General features: G+C 36.9%; 1 protein-coding gene across 2 annotated transcripts; it reads left to right on the plus strand.

Moving 5' to 3' along the window:
* Positions 1 to 69: 69 nt before the first annotated feature.
* Positions 70 to 23,389, plus strand: CCDC18 (coiled-coil domain containing 18). Of its 2 annotated transcripts, none has more exons than XM_038145079.1 (25): positions 70 to 208; positions 579 to 726; positions 905 to 1,055; positions 1,609 to 1,776; positions 2,676 to 2,785; positions 3,675 to 3,803; positions 5,378 to 5,474; positions 6,193 to 6,314; positions 7,122 to 7,431; positions 7,623 to 7,726; positions 7,836 to 7,996; positions 8,508 to 8,728; positions 9,475 to 9,585; positions 10,197 to 10,328; positions 11,042 to 11,176; positions 11,783 to 11,860; positions 13,335 to 13,451; positions 14,706 to 14,873; positions 15,328 to 15,470; positions 15,928 to 16,091; positions 16,858 to 17,071; positions 17,623 to 17,722; positions 18,735 to 18,851; positions 19,281 to 19,424; positions 22,114 to 23,389. In XM_038145079.1, the coding sequence occupies exons 2-24, from the start codon at positions 587 to 589 to the stop codon at positions 19,407 to 19,409; spliced, it is 3,321 nt and encodes a 1,106-aa protein (XP_038001007.1). In that variant the 5' UTR covers positions 70 to 208; positions 579 to 586; the 3' UTR covers positions 19,410 to 19,424; positions 22,114 to 23,389. The 2 variants fall into 2 exon arrangements, with proteins under 2 accessions (XP_038001007.1, XP_038001008.1); XM_038145080.1 differs by having other exon boundaries at positions 8,508 to 8,557.
* The last annotated feature ends 350 nt before the right edge of the window (positions 23,390 to 23,739 follow it).

Below are 23,739 nucleotides of genomic sequence, written 5' to 3' on the forward strand. Positions count from 1 at the left end.
AGGGCCCCGCGCGGTTCGAGCGCGGCGGGAGCGGCGCCGGGAGCGGCTGTGGCGGGGACGGAGCGGCACCGGCACCGAGAGACGGCCCCCAGCGCCCCGTGCCCCTAGCTCGGGGTCCCACGGCGCTCTCCGCCCTGGCTGTGGTGCTGCCCGTCCGCCCGGGGCCGGTTCGCTTTCGTCTCTCGTTGCGCGGGTCGCGGGCAGCGAGGCAAGTTGTGCGCGTTCGCGTGTGCGCCGTTCGCTTCTCGGGCTCCCCGCCAGGTGCGCCGCACCGCCAGATCTCTGGGATGCGCTGCGTGACAGATTTTTGGCAAATAACGTACAGCAGGTTTTTCCAGTTTTCATGTATAGCAAGTCATGAAGCTTTTTGTACTTCGTGGATGCATACAGAACTCCTCTCGACAGAGACAATTTGTTACTTTTGTCCAGTGAACATAGCAAGGAGGAGCGTGTGAAATGTATACATTTGGAAATTGAGTTTTTTCTTTGTTGTATTTTTTTCTCTTTTCCTCTTTTTTATTTTTGCAAATAAGTTTCATGCCCGTTTAACAGTGTTTTAATATTAAATATTACTTTAGCCTTATGTATGTTACCAATGGAATGTAGTATGTGGACTTGCTCTGGAAGTGATGCTGATGACGACCTGCTCGTAAATGTGCAGTCATTACAGAGTCAGCTGAGGAGAACTGAAAAGAGCCTACAAACTGTAGAGAAAGAGCTTTCCAGGTATGAGTGTGTCTGGGAATGAGAACCTCCTGTCCCTTGTAGCGTAACTCCGTTGTACTCTGTGTGATGGATTACTGTGATTAGCTCCTTTTCTCCTTTTTGTTTGAATAGTCTTTATGAGCAACCTAATAGAGAAAAAAAAGCAGGAGTGACTTTTTGCTCTTCCTCCAAACACTAGTACAAGGGAACATTACAGCCACTGCTTCGATGAGGCTACAGATGTCCCTCTGGAGGACTTTGTACAGCCCAATTACGATTGTCAAGGCCTTTCCAGCTGTAAGAAGAATTCTGGGAGAACATCTCGCCAGGATTTTCAAAGAAAATGCAAAGTAAATATTTCTCTTCGTTACTCCTTTTTATTACTTTGGCTTTCTATTCTTTGCTATGTTTTTGAACATTTTTGTTCAAAATGCTGGGCTCGGAGCAGATACACTGTAGAATCGGGCAGGGATGTCGAGTGAGCGCCTTAAACATAGTATCCCTTGAGTACTTTGCCGTGGGGAAGTTTCTGCTCGGTTTCCTCTCAGGCCTTTCAGTGCTTGAGGCTCGCAAGAAAGATGGGAACAAAGCTTTTAGCAGGTCCTCTTGGGATAGGACAAGGGGTAACGATTTTCACCTGATTTAGATTAGTTGGAACAGGAGTTTACTCATGAGGGTGGAGCAGCACAGCCACGGGACCCCCATCCCAGGAAACATTCAAGGTCACGTTGCTCAGGGCTCTGAGCAAGTTGATCTACTTCAGGTTGTCCTTGCTCATTGCAAGGTGGTTGGAGTAAAATGACCTTTAAAGCTCCCTTTCAGCCCACACTGTTTTTGATACTATGATGTGTTTTTATGTAAGTCTATCTACATATGTATAAACCAACATATTTTTATGTCTAGTCTTACTCTGTATCCACAACTTTGGATAAAACTGTGGAAGAAAATGAACAACTGCAGGAGCAGTTGGATGCCCTTCATGAGCAAAATGCATCTTTGACTTCTCAGAATCACTTCCTGAAGAACAGAGTGGAAACAATGAACTTTGAATTGATGCAGTCAAAAACAAAAGTATGTCTCTTTAGTATACCCCAAGACACCCAGTGACCATGATTTCTGAGTTTAAAATTCCAAGCAGAATGTTCTGGGTTTTGTCTTATTTTAAGCTGTGTAAGTTTAATATTTAGTATATATTTCATAAGCAGTATTAATCTTGGACAGAATAGTTTGGAATCTATTTGTCCATGGTCAAAACAACTCTATTAATTATGAATTCCATCTACTTATGTTCCAAAGTTTAGCCTAAAGACAGAATGAAAAACACAATGAGATAGAACAGTTCAGAATGCATTTAGTGCTGTACGTTCATGTGTCTGAGACATTGATGGGAATAATAATGGCACAGTAGTCAATTGTCTAGGAAATGAAAATAGTTGATCTCTCAGGTTGCATTAATATTGCTATTTTGAAAAAAGTGAAGATGAGTTAGAAGGGAATATTGTATCTAATAAATCATTACTGATTTATTTGACACTTGTCTGTGCAGGTTTATTGCAGGACAACTGTGTTGTTTTATTTGGTTTATATATAATGTTAATAAAACATAGCTATGCTTAGTGGATTTTGTTTGAGAAATGTTATCTCCAAGACAGTACCAAAAAAATTATAAACAAAATGTTTGACTGCCTGGCACTGAAAGAAGAAGTAGTTGGATATAAATTTCTGGGGAAAAGCAAGAGACAAAGAGACAAGATCAACCTGTAAAGAAATAATTTTGCTAGACAGAATATCACACTGGAACTGGAAGAATTGTTGAATGAGCAGAACATTGGAGTTAAGGTGGTGTAGATGAACAAACATAATTTACAGTGGGGTTAAGAGCACTGTCATTCAGTTAGCAGATTTTTCTTCTGTTTCTCACCTGTGTATATGCAAATGTTAATGAAACCCCAAATATGTTTGTATTTCAGATTTCGTATCTTGAGGCTGCTTTAGCTACACATTTAATCAGCATTCCAAAGTTGCAAGAACAGATTGTAAATTTGGAAGCAGAAGTTTCAGCTCAAGATAAAATCCTGAAGTAATGTGTACAATTAAATCAATATTTTATTGTTGTCTTCCTGCTAGTCCAGTCTCTTTTTAGGGATGACATCATTTCTGGTACTGTGTGGGTCATGTAATCTGGGGTCTGAAACTTTTATTTCAGAGGCATTTGTAGGAGGAGGGACGTAGTTTAGTTGTGCTGAATGAACTTGGAGAAACTGAGGAAAAAATAATAAAGACTGGTGAAAGAAACCAGTTTGTAATGTGTGCTGAATAGGCATGTGCCCTCACAACTGGGTAGGGTGATCGTTTGCTACATGACCACATGTATTCTCTTGTAACAGGCACACATATTTCTGAACACGACCTTTGTGTGCTCTTTGTAAGATAAAGGATTCTTTCTTCGTGAGTACATTAATCAAGGCAAGTGGCCAAATAACACTGATGTAAATGCTGTCCAGAGGTGTCAGGAAGATACATCTCATTGTCAACTTGCCTTACAACCTCATGTTATGGAATATTCAATTAATATTTCAGTAGTCTGTCTTCACAAAAAAAAAAAGTAAAAATACTTATGGTAAATTTATATTTTAGTGTTCTTTCCCAGTCACACCTCTTGGCAGAGAAAATATGATTTCTATGATCAGAGCTCATGACACAGTCAGCTCTCTGGGTCCTTGGCAGTTGTGACACCTGGTGATATTGATAATTCTATTGATAACACACTATTGATAATTCTTAGATACCACTCCAGACTGCAGACATACTCCTGGGGAGTCTGCAGACTATGGGTGCTCCTGATGTAGCTTTGAGTGTTATAGCATGTTTGTCTAGCACTTCTGAAACATTCTATGCACTAAAGAACAACAGAAACCTATTTTCTTTACAAAAAGTTATTTTTTATTATGCTTTTTTTTATTTGCTAGAGATGCAGAAGATAGACTAGATCAAAATCAGAAGACAGCAATGGAAAGAGAACACATGTTGGAAAGATATCAAAAGGGCTATAAAATTCTGAAAATTGAGTTAATTGAACAAAGCAAGCAAGGAAAGAGGTATTTAACTAATTTTAATGGAGCATAGAATAATAGACCATAAGTGTTTGTTTCCATTGGCAGTGGTTTGCTTTGTGGAATCAAATTACTTTTCTGTTTTAAGGATGTTATTTTTTAAAAAAGGAGAAATTCTGTGGTAAGGTACTGATTACTTAAATGGGCCCGTTTAAAATCTTGAGATCAGCTGGTAGTGCAGGCTGATAGCACACATTATGCAGGCTGATAGCACACATTAGTGCCCAGTTTATCAGCTGGTTTTTCCTTCCGAATGGAGGTACTGCAGTGGAAAGCTTCAGTGTCCAGAATATATTTTTCTTGAATTATTTTTGTACTTGTCTTGCAAGAGCCTGCAGTATATACTCAGCAGCTGGTATTCAGCAGTATTCCTTGGTGTGAGAAAAATGACAAAAGAACAACTTAATCAAGATAACATTTTTATGTTAGCCTTAATCTTACCTGTCTATGTGATACTGTTGAAAAGGGTGCTGTAATTCCATCTCAGCCCCCCTTTCCCTTTACTATTGTCTCCTTTAGCCTAGTGGCTCTGTCACTACTGGGAGGGTTAGGGAATTTGACTGTTGGAAGTTGCTATGAACACTCCTATCACCTCCAAAATGTAATTTTGAAGAAGTGAGTGAAATAAATAAAAAGATCTTCCCTATTAAGAAGGGAAGATATTTTTATATCTTCCCTATTAATTTAACTGCATTACCTGGGGCAAAAAATTAATGGTTTGGGAAAGCATTTCTTGAACCTTTTAAATGCAAACTCTTTGGACTTGTGCCTCTACCCATGAAATTACCTCTAACCTTCTTATGGCAAAAAACCCTGAAATACTGTGGGGCTTGCTCTGCTGGTTGAAGAAATGTTTTGTTTTATGATTGCTGGTCCTTCAGAGCATGTGGGGTTGGGGCTAGCTGTACTTAGTTACTAGTTGTAAATATTTTTGTACTTCAGAAAAGCTGAGCTTCTGCCAGGTGTTAAGTATGATGTTATGGTTAGTATCAACAATTATTACGGTTTACATTTAATCATTAATTGACACAACTTACTTACAGGCAACCTGAAGTGCTTGAGACTAAAGCTCTTTTGTTGTTCTGAAATGCTGTTATCCCCTTCTCTGGATGCTTTTGCCATCTCCAAATGGACACTGGTCCTCAGCCTGAGACACCAATCTGAGGGTTGGCTGTGCTTAGAGGAGGCACTGCCCCATGCCCACCCCCTTAGTGCCAGAGGGAAATGTTTTTGAGCAGCAGGAGTTCTTGTGTGCCCATGGTGGCTGTCCTGAGCAGACTGCACGCCTGAGCTGTGCTGGGGTTACTCTGCCAGCTTCCTCCCTACTGAGCAATGACAGGGGAAGGGGCAGTGCTGTGGAGTGATAGAGGGAAGCAGTGGGGACTCTGGCTTGTTTCTTGGAGCAGAGTCTCGTGTGATATCTGAGGCTTGGAAAGTTGAAAGAGGAGAGGAAGTACCTGGAGCAATTACTGCAGCAGTTGCTTTTAGTAACTGGAGAAGATAGTTACATTAATGGAGTTTGTGGGTTTTAAAATTGGTTTGCATCTTTTGCTTGACAGAGCGCAACAGCAAAGAAATGAAGCTTTGTTGACTGTGGCGGAGCTGACAAGGGCTTTTACAAAGTATAAAGCAGAAATGACTGAAAAATTAGAAAAGGTGAGACTTTTTTTCTTCATTTGTATTTGCCATGGTGTGAAGATGTTTTTTCTAATAGGCCAGGCAGCTAACAGCAGCAGGTTCATCTGTGAGTCAATTGTTTCCACTTGTTGGTGGCAAAGTCCTAAAAGAGGTGGGACAGGATAAGCAACTATTTGTAGTGATAAATTCAGTTTACATATTTTTACACTGTCTTTGCACAGTGTGGATCTTTGGAGTCTGCATCTTTGCAGTATCCTAATACTGCTGCTGTTTCTTATGCCTCCTGCTTGCCAGCTGGGAAGCTTACATTTTAAAAGTACAAGATCCTTTAAAAGCTCTTTTTCCTCCATATGTATAAGCTGTTCAATGAAACATGTGCTGAAGAAGAGCGAAGATGAAAATGAAGTAATCTCCTAAAGCTCCAACAATCAGAATTGTTAATTGTTCCTGCCTTGTGGGAGGAGAAAATAAGTTAGCTCTTACAGAGATTTTTTTGTTAGACTTCTTTCCTTGTGGAACAAGGCTGACAACCACAAATATACCCTAAAATATTAAGTTAGTTTTTTCCTACATGACAGAAAAAATTTCTTTGCCTCTCTCCTTCTCTTCACAATAGTGACCAACAGTATTATCTACTGACTTACCAGAAAGAGCATCATATTATTTTAAAAATAGCCTCTTGATACGAAACCTTGGTTTATTGCTGTACAGTAATGAAAAAAAAATGCTTTTTAAGGCAAAAGCTGAAGAAGTGGTCTTGGGAGAACGTTTAATTAATTGTGAAAAAGAAAAAGAGAAGCTGAATGATAAGTGTATCAGCTACAGGAAGGATCTGGACATCCTAGAAGAGCAACTAAGGTAACACAAAGGCTTTTAAAAATTCTCTGCACAGTGTTTTTATAAGAACTTGCATGTTGCAACTGTCACAATGAATGTTCTGCTCAATTCATATAGTTCAATACATTTCTCCTCACTTCCTGTAAGTAATTTTGAACACTTTAATCCCACACGCTGCCCCCATTCCCAGGAAGAAGCCCCGCAGGCCTTCTGGGGCGCAGTTGCCGGGCTCGCTGGCTGCTGCTGGGCCGGGGGCTGCCCTGCTTTGCTGTGTCCCTGTGCTCTGCCCCCGGCCTGTGCTGCTCCTGTCACCAGGGCCCTGCGCTGCCAGCTGGGGGCCCTGCCTGCTGCACAGCACCCTGGCAGCTGCAGAGAGGGATGCTCTTGGCATCTGATGGGGAGGCTGCACTCAGGCCTCAGGGGAGGTTGTGATGCTGACTGCAGGCTCTGGAATAGTCAAATCTGGTTTGGACTGCTCTCTGTCCCAAATCCAATCACTGAAAGTTTTAAGTTTCTTGTACGTTTCATTTCAAACTGAAGCCCCCTTTTTTTCAGAAGCGCTTTAGTAATTTCCTCATTGCTTTAATGAGGGAGGACAACCATCAGCTGATCGTCTTTAGAATTGTTAGGTTTGGACAAACACCTGCACAGACACTTTGGGGTTATTCAATTTACATGCTTTGTCCACACTCACATTCCTGTCTTAATTGTTGTTTAGGCCATGTTGGCAAGAGTGGGCAGTGTATGAGCACCTTTACATTAGCTTGAGTCTCCTCAGTAAGTCTCTGCCTCTAGTAATGGAAATACATTTTAAATGTGCTTTTTTAGACAATTAAAGGAAGATAATCACAACACAAAAGAAGAAATTAAAGCTCTAGAGGCAAAGAACACTGAAATTACATCAATGCTGAGTCAGTCTGATCAGAAGATCATCAAGCTTGAGAGTGAACTTTCTGAAAAAGAAATAGTACTTAAAGAGAAAAATGCTCTAAAAAGTGAAAATGAAGAGCTGAGAGCACTCACTGCACAGCAACATAACCATTTGAAATTATGTCATCAAGAAATAGAGGATTCAAGGGAAGAGCTCAACATTCTGGAAACCATTATTTCTCAGTTGTCTTTAAATGAATCTGAAGAGGTAGAGTAACTGTTACAGTCTTAACAGTGTATTATGTTTTGAATAATTTTAAGGATTGAGTTACCCAAACTTTTAATATCTTGGTATATGTGTCTTAGAATTTATGTGCCAGTATAACACATGAATTAAGGATGCTGTGAAGCAATAAAAGGTTGATTTTCCATTGATCTTTGTTTTCTGTTAACTTTTAGTTTAAATGGCACAATTTCAAACACCAGCTCTTGAGTTCCTCAGCAAAAGAAGCTGCCTCTGAATCTTGTGGTGAATTGAGTAAACCTTTGATTGCAGACCTAAGGTACAACTTTCTGGTTACTGAACTATGGCAAGATTAGGCAGATAATAAGCTGCTATTAGAATTAGCATGCAGAAAGAATGTTAAATAGCTGTCTCCTTCTTTATAATAGCATTAAACTGGCAACGAAAGAAGCAGAAATTCAAAGTCCTGGTGCAAACTTAACTATCTGTACTGGAGCTGAGCATCTTTCTGACAGTAATGAAGGACAAGGAAACAGCAAGTTATGTGACCTGGAAACAGAGCCTGTCAAATTGATCAGAAATCCAGGAGGTAAGCTTGCTGAAATAGCTGTGCAGTTCTGTCTAAATAATCCACAGAACAGAAATCTTCTGCAAGGGCTCAAGTTGGTTTTACAGCTTTGTTTGAACAGGGAGCATTTTGCCACCTTGGAAACTGTCATGTTCTCCAGACACAATAGATTTCTTTCTTTAGCTGCTTAAGTTACTTGTTCAGCAATAGCTGAGCTAGGAGTTGTGTTGAAATGGAACCATGTGTTTTTTTCTTTAGGCAGATTGTGCTAAAATCTCTGGTTTTTTGTTGACTCTTTTCTCTGTATCCTGCTGTTAGTGTTTCTCTGATTGCTTCTGTCATTACTGTTAGGACTGCTCCAGGAAATTATGTCAGGGCACTTATATGATGATACTGTCTTTATTTTGTTTGTTTGTTTCTTGGGATTTTGTTGGGGTTTTTGTTTGTTTTCATGAGTCAATGCATTGAGTTACATTATGGGTTTGCATGTTCTTTTAGAAATTAATCTTAAATTTATTTTTTCTACTTTGAGAGAGGACAAAATGTCAACAGTTGGAACTTATAAGCAAACAATTTGAAAAGGTGAGGCAAAAATTCCAGAAAGAGATAGAAGAGCTACGCACTAAACTGATAAAAGCAGATGATGAGAATTCTGCCTTGAGGACCAGCATGGCTCAGAGAACCAGTCAGTTTCAAATCATACAGGAAGACCTATTGAAGAAGGCTTCAAAAACTAGTAGCTTAGAGAGAGAAGTAAGTTTTAAATAACACTGAAAAGAATATGCCTTTTTTTCTTCAGTTTAGTAATCAAAAATAGTTAAGACAATAATTATGGAAAAACTGCAATTGCCATAATAATTTTAAAACCTGATTAATTTGAGAAAAATTCAAACTAAACTTTTCAGCAAGCAGAAAGGCTTAGCAACCTTGATTTGTTAGTTGTCAGAAATACTGTTTTAAAGTTAGTAGGCCTTTCTGCTACTGCTTTGATTTGTTATGTGGAAAATACGTACATTGTTGCTTTGCTGTGGTTGAGTTAAGGGGTAATCCTAGGAAACAGGCTGAAGGAACAGTTGTGTGTTTCCTCATTAAATGTTACTGTAGTTGCCAGAGATGAACATCATTACCAGGGAGTCACAAAAGAAAAAATTTAAGCTTCAGCTTTTCTCAGGGTGAATAAATGAATTTGCTAATGTTTCCGTTCTGGTGCTAATGTGTTATAGAGTTCAGCATAATGGGCTTTACAGTTATTTCCTAATAATATGTGTTAGAAATATGCAAACCTATTTCACTGATAAATAATTGGATTTATTGTAGGTAAATTGTCCTGAATCTTTCTCTGTAAGTAATAAAATATAATAGTTCAACAAAATCAACAGTTTATTAAAAATACTATAGTAGTAGCTAAAATGGAATTGGTGATAAGAAAGTGCATACAAATATTTGAATAACACTGAAACCGTTGTCTACATGCTGTTTTGTGCCATATTTAATTTCAGATAAGAAAGAAGTCTTCTCAGCTTTCTGCACTTGAGAAACAGTTGGAAGAAAAGTCTATTGCTTATTCCACTGCTGCAGAAAGAAATACTGAGTTGGAACTGGAACTCATGGTAAAATGTTCTCAGTGAGAAACCACATTTATTTAAAAAGACATAAAAGTTTAACTTGACAGTAGTATTCCCTGTATTCAAAATGTGTGGACTTTCAGATCTGTGCAGGTTTTAGCAACACGGGTTTTAAAAACAGAATCTTGTTTGAAATAAAGCATCCTTTTTCCCCTGCCCTTGAGTGTGGTAAGTTATCAATGAACATGTTATGTTTTCCTTGTGGTCACTTATGCAATGAAGATCTGGCCCTGCTGAATTGCCATTTGTTTCAGTGACATATGTGTAGATTTGTAAATTAAAAAGTCTTCAAAATGGTATTTTAAAGATTCCATCTATCCATGTGAACATAGAATTTCTTCTTGTCTTTGTCAGGAGTTATCTGTGCCATAATCCATCTTGGCAGACACCTCGTCTCTGTAGTGACTGCACAGACTGACATTCTATACCTGTGGTATAAGTGTGACATCCTTTGAGATGACACATGCTCTGTGTAACTTCAGAATTTTGTTTGTTGTTCCTTTATAAAATCTAGAAACTAGATTATCAAATAAAACACTGTTTGTTATCACAGCTAAATGTTTTTATTAAGTCCCTTTATTGTTGCCACTTCCCAGGGAAAAAACAGATGCATTCATGAGCTGGAAACAACTATCAGTGAAGAACATGAGAAAATAACTTCTGCTTTTGAAAATGAAAAGTTGTTTCACCTCAAGCAGCACAAAGAAACGGAGAAACAGATTGCTCTAGTAAGACCTTTATGGTGTGGTAGTATGTATGAGTGTTATATTTGGTAACTTTTTCCTATATTGATTTGTCTCGTAATTTCGAGACACATCCATTAAAATGTTATGTTAAAAAGCTCTTTCTTCTCCCTACATTCCCTGTTTTACTACATCTTCCATCTGACTAGCCATACAACTTTCCCTCTGAAATATTCATATCCTGCTCAACTGAAGAGAAATAAGGACCTAGGAAGAGTACTGTTGTTTTTTGCTCCAAACACACAGGAAAAAAAAAAGTATAGCTTTAGTGCCTACTGGGTTTAATGCATGACAGTTTCTAAAAATGTTCTTGTTGCCTGAACCTCTGCCAAACTGTGCCTTATGAGCATCTGCATTCAGGGGTTTTCAGTCTCTAGAGAAGAAATGTTTCTCCATGTGATTAGAAATATAACTATGATTATTTCTAGCTGTTTAAGAAGCTTATCATCTTTTAGTAAAGAATGTGTGCATGTCTTATTGTGTTGGCTAGTGACAGACAGTTACACTCTCTGTGCCCTCATGCTCCTCTGGAATTAATATCTTAAGTGCTTGGGATTTCTTGATAATTTTAAGACTGTGCAATACTGCTGATGGCAGTAATGTATTTAATTTTCATTATAAAAATGATGGGTAAATAGAACATATTTAGATGAATACATTGTTATTAAAATAATAAATTACTATTTACTTACGGACAGCTTCGGACACAGCTGGAGAAGAAACATCAACAAGTCATTGAACAAGAGAAAATAATTTCTATTTTACAACAAGAGGTTATACATAAACAGCATCACATTGAGTCATTGGATGGGCTGCTAATAGGAAACAGAGAGGTAAGGTTGGCTTTCGACTTTCTTTAAATGCAAATCAAGCAAGTGACTAAAAATAATGGAAAGCATATCCATAAATACATGGAAAATTTGGGGAAAATGAAAGATGTTTATGGTTTTGCTTCTTAATTCTTGTTTGAGTAATTGACTGAATGTAGTGTAGTCACCAATTACTGCTACCACTACTACCATATATTGGACAAATTTTAATGACCTTTCAGTGTTTTCTGTCTTAGCATTCTCTTTATGCCTCTGGATTGCCCCTTGGGCTTCTCTCTCTAATGAAAGGAAAGAGAGCTGGGTAAAGAATGATTGCATCAATCCTGCGCTAGGTGGAAAAACAATAATGTTCCAGTATGATAATGTTTTATTCCTTTTAATAATGCCTGCTGCTGCAGAATATGAAGAGACACCTCTCAGCAACCAAATTCACTTCAGAGTATCATGCACACAAATACATTATACGAGCAATTGTGGTTTAGATACACTGATCTGCATTTCTTCGTGACTATGAGTTTTTCTTAAATTACTTATAACTTTATAACATTAGATTAATGTTATGTAATATTTATATTTGGTTCTCTTGACTAAAAATGTCTGTAAAAACAGGAAATGGAAAATCAAAATGTCAAGAAAGATCAAGGATTGAAGATGCTGGAAAGTCAGTTAACAGAAGAAAAAATCAAAGTTAGTAAACTCTCTGTAACATTCAAGTAATAGTTTTAAAGTTTGCAGTAACAGTGTATTTCCTTTTATCTTTTATAGAAAAATAGTTTTATATAAATTTCTCTTAAGTAAATATTCCAGAAGTTGTCTGAAGTATTTATTTTTTATGTTTCATTTTTAATTTTTTTAAAATTAAAAAAAGTATGATGAAACCTACAGTATGAGATTATGCAATGCATAATTGCTTAATGCAATTGCTGTAGTTACAAATAGGGCAGACTTGTGCTTATTGTACTCTCAAAGTCCAACATTGTCTCGTAGAGCTAATGTTACATATGCTTTTGGTCTACATATGGCATGTGCTTTAGGCATATGTGGAACTGTAATATTGGTCATGTTTTTAGCCATCTCTAGCTCTTCCTAGTGTTTGCCTGATAAACATTTTCCGTGCAACACTTGTGACAGGATTTTAATAAACCAATGCCATGTGCAGATTTACCCCAATCAAGTATTAAGTCTTCAGGATATCAGTGGGAGGAGATACTGGGGACTTTGCTGTTTTCATGCTCTTTCTGAGCTTGTGTAGGATCAATTTGCTATCCAAGTGGCTTTGCAGTACTTGAGATGTTTTACAGAGACTTAAAATTAAGACACATAGTAATTTCTCTTCAAAAAACTCTTGAATCAGCTGGGGACAGACATACAAAGTTCAGTATAGTTTAGAAAACTGGCAGTCTGGTTGCAAAATTGAAAGAATTAGACATTCTGCAGCTAAATTCAGCACAATTCTCATTGATGAGAAATCCTAGCATTTAAACCAAATGTTTAAGAAAAGCTTAATTACTATGCCTTAAGATCTCGGGGTTTGTTTATTATAATTTTTATCAGTTCAAGGTTGTAAGGTATTTGTAAGATTACTCAAACCCAAATGAGCATTAGAAGTGTAAAATAGATTGACAGTGTTGACACTGCTCAAAGCTCTTCCTTTCCCATTTGATGAAAGTCAGGCACTGTCCCACAGTGCAGAAAGGGAAATCATGCTGCTTGGTTACTTTTTGAAAAGAATTGTAGTAAGATTGAGTGTTTTTTTTTAAAAAAACATGTGTGCCAACTCACCTATGAAGATAATTCCAAATTTATTTATGCAGTTCTATATGCAATGAAACATGGTGGATTAGTGATTTGGTATTGACCCTATGTTTGTTTTTAAATTCTAGCTGCTGACAAGTGCTGGCATATCTTCTCATAACTGACAGTCTCATCTGATATAAACACAGTCTAAAATGTTACAACTCTCAATTTCACAAATAATTTCAATTTTTGAAGACCATTTCAGTTTTGAAGTTTTTGAATCTTCCATGACTGTTTCAATACTCATATGATAAAAATGTAGCTTTTCTGATGTTTTACACAAAGCTGCCTTTTAATACAATTTTTAGACCAGTTAATACAAACCATGCCATGCAATTTTAAATAATCTATTGCATTCACCTAGGTACAACAACTTGAGTCAGCACTAAATGTATGTAAGGAAGAAGTTGCACTGTATTTGAGTCAGTCACAAGAAAACAAGGAGATGTTTGAAAATCAGCTGAAAGAAAGGTCTGAAGAGGTAACAGGTTGTTTTATAACTCTTCTGTATTGCAGAGAACTCTTGTTATGATTGCTTTAATCTAAAAGTTTGTGAAATGACAGCCAAAATTTGCAGCAGGAGCTGTAGATGGGAAGTAAGCTGGGAAAAAAAGATACATTTTGTGAGGGTAAAGGGGAAAATCATAACTCAGAAACATGGGGTAATTTAAGGGAAAAGAAGCACTAAGATAAATGAATTGTTGAAAGAGGTAACAAAATCAGAATAATGTGAAACAAAACGTTATCATGGAAAAAATGGAGAGAGCCCTATTGTCATATAAATTTAAGTGCTCAAAATTGATCTGTTTTTCAGCTGTCTTAATGGGGAAGAAGTCCTGGGCATAAAAAACTGTTTACTTCTAGACCCTGAGTTTTATCATACTTTCCACTACTCCTTGAAAGCAAGAAAGAGTTAACTTTAAATATTAGAAGGAATTTTTATTTGTGGGTGAAGTAATTATATAGCAGGCTGATCATGTCAGTGCTGGCCTACCTGCTGGGAGAGGCTTTAGTCAAGTGGAGGTTGCTGGACCCTGTACAGGATCAGCTTGATGGAAGTTGTGTGGTCTGTGTCACACATAAACCTGTGAGACCTACTGCTGCTTCCTAAGCCCTAAACCCTGCTGTTCCTGTCCTGCATATGAAGGGACTGGATGCTGTGTGAAACATCAAATGGAGCAAGTGAGGCTTTTTTTTTTCCCAAGAACACTCCCCATTTTTTTTTTTTCTTCCCTGCTCCCCAGAACAGTTCCCTCTGGCATTCATGAGAAACCAGATTAGTCAACATAAAACAAGTTAGGCACTCAAAATTCCTTTTTTTATTGGAATGACTATTGTCATACAGGCAAAAAGAAAAAAAAAAGGGGAGGACTGAGAACAAAATCTCAAGCAGAAAACAAGGACTTTCTGAGAAATAAAAGACTGGTAGAAAGAAAAGTAGTTCTAACTAAAAATCTGCTATGTATGTTTTTAAAATATTGACAAGTTATATCTAGAAAGCAAGAATCAAAACCTGGGACTGACTGAGAAGTGATTACTTTCCTTGCTGTATAGAACATAACTCAATGATGAACTATGAGCTCTGGTATGTACTGTTGAAACTGTAATGCAACTAAATTCAGACCCAAAAGTTTTATTGCATCACAAGTGTGAGTCTGTGTTCATTAAGAGAGAATAGCTGACGCAACTGCAAATGAAAATTTTTTATTGTAAGGGAAAATAAATGTCTTTTCAGCTTCATTATTTACAGAAAGAAATCAAAATTAAAGGTCAGACTATTCAGGACATGAGCGAACAAAATATTCTCCTGCAACAAACTTTGCATCATCAGCAGCAAATGTTACAGCAAGAAACTATTAGAAATGGAGAGTTGGAAGATAATCAAATTAAACTTGAAAAACAGGTACAGTATGGTGAGAAGTGTCTACGTACACAGAGAAAACTGAATGCCTTAAAAATGTTTTCATAATACCTATAAAATCTGAATATTTCTTTGATAACTGAGTTGATAATTATTATTTGATATATGTAAAATAAAGAGTTTAGTGGCTTGTTTTATCTTAATCCAGCTTCTGAGCTATCAAAAGTCTAGTTAGCATTAGAGTGGCTAGGTACTTGGAAAATCAAGCCCTAGACTGCAGTTAAGTGGAGGTGCATTTAAATTCAGACAGTTGCATCTTGTTGCATTTACTAGAAACTATTTGTCTTTCAAATGTGCAGAGTTTTAGTTTTAAATTACATACAGACTATAAAGAAATCTGTTGTGCAAAAACTCTCCCTATGTGAGTTGCAAGACAAGAATGTGTATTTCTTTGGTATGCAATTTGAAACTACTCTTTAAATGCCATTTTAAATAGGTATCCAATTTGGAAAAAGAGCTTCAGAAGCAGAAAGCATGTGCAGAAGATGAGTTGAGAATGGTGGAGGAGAAACTGCGCCTAGCTGCTCAGGAAGCAGATTTAAACAGACAGAAGGTGGATGAACTGAATTGCACAATCAGGTAGGTTTAGGATAAATGAGAGGTGTATTCTGCACCTCTCCGTATGCATGGGCATATGGATCAGAACACTTGCTGTCTGAAATGGTGTTCAGCTGTGGGCTTACACTTCAGTCTCTCTGTCAGCACAGACTGGAAATCAGAAGGGAAGCTTCTGACTAGCAGAGGCATGACTTTCTGGAACGGTTTTCCAATGGAATTAATGCATGTCCTGGCAACCTACTTAGCCTTAAGATAGCACTTCATAAAGCAGTTCAAATCATAACCATATCAGCTTGCTTGTAATTGTAGATAGTAAATTCTACAGGAGAATGCTTGCTAGTCTTAAAGAATATCGTTTTGATTACAAGAAAAGCCTGCTTAACATGACTTTTCTTTCTATTTTATTCACAAACACTTGTCTTAGAGCATGTTGCTCTTGTTATTCCTGGGTTCATTTTGTTCCATTTGCTTCTCTTAGACAGATTAAATTGGAGATGGATCAGTGCAAGAATGAACTTACTGGCATGGAAAAAGAAGTAGTGCAATTAAAACGAGATGGTGCAAACAAAGCGCAGCAGATCAATCAGTTGGATATCACTCTGGAAGAAGCAAGATCAGAGCTCAATAAAAAGGCAAATGAGGGTAATTTGGCTATTTTGTTTCTCAGGGGTCCTTTCATTAAACTATTCCTCTCTATGTATTGGACATTTTTCCTTCCCCGCTTTCATAATCAAGTACATGAGGGTCAAAAAATGATAATCTTATTAAATCCAAATGAGCAACACCCCCACAACCCAAAAAAAAAATCACAAACATTTTTCACATACGTTTGCAAATTCTCACTTTTGTGGTATATACCTTCACCCCAGGTGAAATACTAAGTACTTTCCCTGTAAATTGGTAATGCAGATTCTTAATGTAATAGTCAAATGAGACACTTAGCTTTAATAAAGGCATATGCTATTCAAAAAATGCAGCTCTTTGAAACAAACAGAAAACCCCACAAGTCTATGGAAATAACAAACATTCCAATCCATCATCTTCCATTTAGTTTAATTGTACCATTGTTTTAAGCCAGAGAAATAGCAGCAATTCTGCTTGCACTATTCCTGGCACTGCATGGTCAGTTACTATACTGTGTCAGCACTGTCTCCTTGGCCAGATGTTTTTAGATATATCCTCATGTTTCAGGTCAATTGTTGTTTATGAACTGAATAAAACTAGCAAACACTTGGGTACCATAAACATCTTTTTGTATGAGTAGTCACTGTTTTTCTAGATTGCCCTAAAAGCTAGTGATACTGAAAATTTATTATGACCACAAGTGCTACTATGTAGGGGGTGTTGTATGAAGACCCTGATGTACTGATGATTAAACATTCTCTTTTGTGGTGTGTGTGTAAAATAGTGAATGATTTTGAAGATAAGCTGCTTCAAAGCGAGACTTGCCACAGGAAAGCCTTACAGAAAATAGCAGAACTGGAATCTGCATTACAGAATGCCTGTGGAGAATTAAAGATCACTTTAACACAGCTCCAGGAGTTGCAAAATGCATTACAGAATGCACAGTCCTCTCTGGAGGACAAGAACATTGCTATCATGGATCTAACAACTGAGCTCAGGTGAGCTGGTATCTTTTCTGTCATGAAAACTTAGTTATGTTGGTTATTCCTTAAGAGTAGCAAGTCGTTTAGATGGGGTTTTCTAATGTTCTTAGCAGCTCTCTATAATTTTTAAGTGGTTTGGGGCCATCAGATAATTTGATACTTGAGATCTTCAGCTCATTTTTAATTTCTAAAAGTGGTGCTGAATTCTTTTTGGGGAATTCTGTTTTAACATCTGCTGAAATTATTTTTGGAATCTTAAAGCTGTTAAGTAATCATAAGAATAGTCAAATTGTCCAGTTTCCTTTCTGACCACAAATTAATGATACTTTCTTTTTTAAAGAATCCTGATATAGCCAATTAAATAGCTTGAATAATGAAGTTACTAGGAATTCCCCACCTGGAATATAATTAACAGAATTACTCTATTTGGGTTTGTTTTCTTGCAATCAATTCACCTTTAGGGTAATGTGCTCTAAGTGAGTAATAGATCTCATGATTTTCAAGCTGGATATTCGAAGCTAAGCAACTGATTGTGCATTAAGCAATTAAATGTATGAGAATTTCAGGTACTGCAAGGATGAAATTGAAGACAAAAAGCAGGAACTCCTTGACATGGACCAAGCACTGAAAGAAAGGAATTGGGAACTAAAACAAAGAGTAGCTCAGGTGAGATATTTTTTAAGCATGTTACTGACAGTTATTCCTGTTGTACAGCAGATAACTTATGACAGGTTAGGCCTGCTAGGTTTGGTTGTTTGATGTATTGTCTCAAACTGTACTGGTTCCTACAGCCACAGTGCCAACCTCAGACCAGCTGCACGTTGTTGAAGCCTTATGTACCAGGAAAATCTGCAGCCTTATGCCATAACCTGTCCCAAGGTTCTTCATTAGTGATGAAGTTATGGGGCTGCTGTTCTCATCTTGATGTTTGCTAAGAGGAAGGAAAGATCTGTGTGCTTGGAGATGATAGATTCCTTTCCTTGTTTGCACTGGAGCTTATTTGATTCACGTTAAAGCAGCCTCTAAACATGAAATGGTATCTTGGTTGTGAATAAATCTCTGTAGCTCACTTGAAATATTTTCAGACTTTTGGTCTGGCTTCAGGATTTGATGCCCATCATGGGAAAATTCTGCTTCTGTCACTTTATTATAAGCCTCTTCCTGAAGGAGTTACCAGCCTTTGTCTCCAAGAATATTTGAGGTTCAGAGAGAAGGAGTGGGATTTGAATAAGTCTATTCAAAGAACTGACTCTGTAAGGAGGCCAGACCTTGCAATGCATTTTTGCCACAATGCCCTGTGAATTGCCCCAGGAAGTAATCAAAGCATTTGATGAACTGAATTTTTTTGGTTTGGCAAAATCTGGCGCTTCCTAACAAGGTGGATTAGTATAATAAACTACACATATTTCTTTCAAAAGGGTAACTTGCATTATGTGTATATGAGGACCTAACATATTCAGTTATGGACTTGTTCCAAATTTTCCCCTTTTTATGTTTAGCCACTATTTAAATGAAATAGCTAGGGTGTAGCTTTATATTGACTGCTCAAGAGAATACTCTTGAGGCTACAAAGGATTAATTTCATTCACTTTGCTCTCATAGTTTGTAATATGGCTTCTGAAAATCTGCATATTTGTTCAAAATAAAGTCTTTCATTTTCTTCCATTTTTACCTCTAGATTGCACAATTGGATATGACAGTTCGTGAGCATAAGGGAGAAATGGAGCAACAAATAATTCAATTACAGTGTAATTTAGAGAAGTCAGAGTTGGAAATTAAGGAATGCAATAAACAGGTAATTCTTCTTAATCAAAAACACAGTTTCCCTAACAAAGGGCAGCCAATTCTATGAGAAAGTCTGATCCTGGGACACAATAGCTGGCCAGATTTAATCTAGAAGATAAAACCTCTTTTCTATTGTAGGGAGAGGGAAGGAATGTACCAGTAAAAATAGATGTTTGTCAATTCAAACTATAAATTTTGTAAGGCTATAACAGTGCAAAAATGAAAACCAATTTTTTTACTTGATACAATACGGCTCCCAAACTGCTCTTTTAGTAAAGAAAAATGTCGACAATAAAAAATTGACAGAGGAATCCAAAGTCAGGGTCAATACTGATAATATTTGAGAGTTTTGTTTGTTTTGTGGGTTTGTTTTTTTTAAATAAAATTGTTCTGACTTTGGTAAAATATTGGTTCTGATTTGATTGCATATTCTGTTCAGATTGAGAGCTTAGAGAAGAAACTCCAGCAATCTAAAGATGAGCTTCGTGAAAAAGAATTTGTATTGCTCCAGAGAGATCAGGAAATAAATCAGCTGAAGAAAAAAAGAATGAAAGAAAACATAGCCTAGAAGCTCTTGGGAAAGGTAAAACATACCTTGGATAGACAACAAATTATCAATTTTTAATGCCATTACTCTGTACTGCCTAGAAGAAATTATATGGTGTCTCTTTAGTGTGTCTTTACTTCCCCCAGAATCGTTGTATTCTTATCCCCTAAGTTAAATTAATTTAAAATTACAGATTTTATGGCAAACTCTTAATTGTCTGCTTTCTGTGGAGAAATTTGGTTACTGATTATCTTTGGTGGTAGGAAGGAGACGTGAGAATGTTCTGGCCTAGTGAATGGGTGTGTGGAGGTACTCGAGAAGACAGCTAACTTTGTGAACTATACAAATCTTTGCTTTGGTGCATGAATCAGTCTCTACAAATACACATGGGACCTGAGATTGAATTTAAGCCTTTCACAGGCTTTCTGCAGAAATAAGTTCAGTCAAGGATGATTCCAAGCTAGAGCTAAACACAAAGCCAAGCTGGCCTCTGCCACTTTGGTTATGTTGCATTTATGTGTTTGTTTTCCCTAGGGTGAGGTATCAGAGAAGCCTCATTCCTGTGTGAACACCAAAGGCCTTTGGTCTGTATTCTACATCATGAGGGCTTAGCTGTGTCACAGCTGAATATGAAGGTTGTTTCACTGCAAATTAAAGCAATGTCAGCTCTTCCATCTTGAATTCTGTTAGGTTATTGATGATGCTCAAGAACAGGACAATGACTGCTGCTACCTCTTACACATACCATTAACAATTTCTAACTTTTCCTAGGGGATGATTCTGAAAGAAAGCATTTCCTAGCTAGCCCCTGTACAATTGCTGACTAGACTCTTTCTTTCCAGACAAATTGTCTTGTTTTTGCTAAGGAATACCAGGTAGGAAGAGGCCCAAGAATGATATAAGAAAGGCTTTGAAGATAGACCTGCTCTGGTCATGTTCCTTCCAAGACTTGGGATAAGGAAATTAAATTTTATTTCCATTGTAGTGAAGTAGATAAACCACTGGGTTTTGGAAGCATTCTGTGTAAACCATAAATTATGTTGCATAGGGATTCTGGCTCCATTTAGAATATTATATGGTTCCTTCTTTGTTTAAAAAGTAAGTATATTAACATAATGTAAGAAAACACTTTGTCCATTAGTAACACATTGCAGACTGATTGGCCAGACTTCCAGAGAAATTTTCTGTCCTAGTTCTAAAAAATAAATTGCCTAATCTATTTAGGGAAAAGGGGTGGAGAGGCAGTGTGTATGCCTTGCCCAGGGGTACAGTCTGTCTCATTCTTTTTCTTCTCAATACATTGCCTTCCTTGCTTATTACAGAAAATATATTAGTTCAGGAAAGGAATTGCTGGGAGGGTTGATTTGTGTTCTGGTCCACTCTGTCCCTTTGGGACTCATAAAATAACCAGGTCACAGAGTTTTCTGTTGAATCATTCTTTGTTCTTACTGTGCTTCAATCTGCAGTGAAGATTTTGTAACAATACAGCACTTGGCTACCCTTAGAAGCTGTAAATATTCCAAATAAAGGAACTGAAAATATCTTGCTGAACATTAAGAATAGCTTTTTTCATTTTTCTGGGAAATTGAAGTAATTTTCTTTATTAAAAAAAAGGCAGATTGGACTTACAGCAAACTAATTTTTTTGTGACCATAGCTCCTTCTAAAATGAGAAGTAAAATTGTATTAAAATGAAGTGAGAAAAAATTAGTGCTTGCAATGACTGACTTTTCCAAAAAGTGATTTTTACAACATTTTTGAAAAACTGTGCATAGCATTAAAATTTAGGAATTACTGTAATCTTTCATTTGTTAGCTGTAAGCTGCTTATATGCTACTTACAAGTGTTTCTGTACAGTATGTATAGCATTCCTCACAAAGGATTAGCACCTAGCTAAGCATGGATAGATAAACAGAGGACCATCATAACCTCTTTAAATTTATAATTAACAGGAACCTCAGTATAATATGATGTAGTGGCCGATAGTCTCTTGTTGTGCTCCAGCACTAGCTAATGTAAACATAGCTGCCATGTATACATCCTAAAGACACCTACAACTCTGTTTTTTTCTAGAAATGAACAATTAGATCCAGCATATTCACTTGTTTTTAAAAGGAGGGGTAGGGGTAGTAAAGCTCTAGAAACTAACAAAAAACCCCTATCCTCAAACATGCTGTGTTTGGCTGCCTTTACTTCTATACACAGCTTACATTTGTGTTGCTATTTTTCTTGCTCGGTGTTGGTGGACATCATAGGCTTTTTCCCTCCTGATACCTTGATACTGTTGATGGGGTTTCTGCAGATACTTCCTGAACTGTTAGCAACTTAAGAACAACAATGCAATCCAACACGAAACCTTAAGCCTCATGCAGAGGAGTTATTTCAAAAGACAGTGTTCATTTAAACTGTACAAAATTCTTACAGGGATTTGCATATGAAGATTTCTTCTCAAAACTGTTTTACATAAAGTTTTCCTTCTTATCTGCTGGAACTTAATATGGTATTGGAAAATTTGTAAGTTGTGCTCCTGGAGAAAGCAAATGCATTTCAGTTACAAGAACAGTGAACAAAAATGCATTAATTACATAAATCAGAATTTGAGATGGCAGCCATGGACTTGAGACCTGCTGTTAGTTTTCTTGAATTTGTAAGATAAAGTTTAATAATGCAAAGTAACATGTTGGTACAAATGGATTTAGATATGGTCATCACATATTTTGTTTCAGGTGCAAGAACTGTGGAGGAATGACTGCGGCTGCCCGTTGGACAAGCAGCAACCCAGGAATGCTGTTGCTGGCATCGTCACTGAGCAGGCAAAGAGGACATTTTAAAGCTGTATTTCTAAATAAGACATGTAGTACTGAAGCAAATGACAACCTTTTTATTTTTCCAACTGTTACTGAGATTATTGCCTTCATATAGTAACATATTAATTTATCTTTTATACTTCAGAATAAAATTATTTATTTTAAGTTGTAGGGATTCATTTCAGCTGTCATCTTTTTCAAAGGTTTTTAAATTATGTACTTGTTTAATAACTCACTTCTAACTAAAAGCACAATGGTACTACCTTATTAGCAATTTTTGTTTGGAACTATTTTATCTTTTGTACAAATGCAGTGATGCAGACACAACATATTATTAAAATTTACCTGTTTGTAAGATATTTTGGGACACTGATTTGATCATAGACACTGGCAAAACCTGCTTGCTTTACTCCAAGCAGTATCTTTAAGATGCACAGGGTTGTGGGACTGGGTTGTGACCCGCAGGGTTGTGGGCCATAAATCTTGAGGTTGTTTCTTTTGATATTTTTAATCAAACAAAAATCCATACAAAAATTCCCATTGATTAAATTCACATCATAACTATGCATTCTAAAACATATTTATTTCCAGGTTTCCAAAAGTATTACACAGTTAAGCTTGTTATGAATGGCTAGTGGCCCCTTTTCTATATTTACATAAGCATCAGAAACTGCAAATATGCTTTTGAGGCCTTAATCTAAGTCTGATTAAAGCATTCATGACTTATGTGCATTAAGACATGTGATTCATACTTCAGAAATCAAGTTACTAAAGTTATTTGATGTAAAGAAAAGGAGAAGAATTGAATGTATTTCAGTTTGAATACCAGGCCTCAGTTAAGTGTTTTATATATTAAAAGTGTGTCTTACCCAACAAACCTATCTGAGGTATCCAGAAACTCTGCTAGTGGCAGTTTGCTAAACTCCTTGGGCAGTACTGGCTCTTTCACTTCATGTAAACACGTTCCACAAATGCCACATGTTCCACATTAAGTGGTTCTACAAAAGCAGCCACACATTCTGCTACCATTGACAAGCCAAGATACACTCATCTCAAGTATTTCTGCAGTTTCAGATTATTTATTCTGCTATTGTGAAAATTATGATGTGACAAAAACCACTTACAGAAATAAATATATTGTGTGTTTTAAATCAAGCTATTTCTTTCTCTACATAACTGTAAAGGGAAAATCTTAGAATTCGGTGGACTGGTGCAACAATTGCAAATTAAACTACTTTTATTTTTAACTCTCTTTATGGACATCACTTTGCCTTCAGCCTAGAAGTGTATGCATCAAATTTCAGACAGATTTTTTTAAAGCAGTGGAATACATAAACCCTTCAAACCAGGATTTCAAGTGGAAAATACAACCAATCCTTAATAACAGCTGCATCACAACACTAATGGAATTCCACTAACTAGCATTGTATAAAGCCTCATTTGCTCCTCCTACTTGCACTAAATATAAATGTGCATGAACAGCAAAAGCAATTTGCCTAATCTCTGAATCAGCTAAATAGCATTTGCACTGAAATTTTGTCTGTA

Source organism: Motacilla alba, chromosome 8 (genome assembly GCF_015832195.1).
Source record: "Motacilla alba alba isolate MOTALB_02 chromosome 8, Motacilla_alba_V1.0_pri, whole genome shotgun sequence".
NCBI classification, from domain to species: domain Eukaryota; kingdom Metazoa; phylum Chordata; class Aves; order Passeriformes; family Motacillidae; genus Motacilla; species Motacilla alba.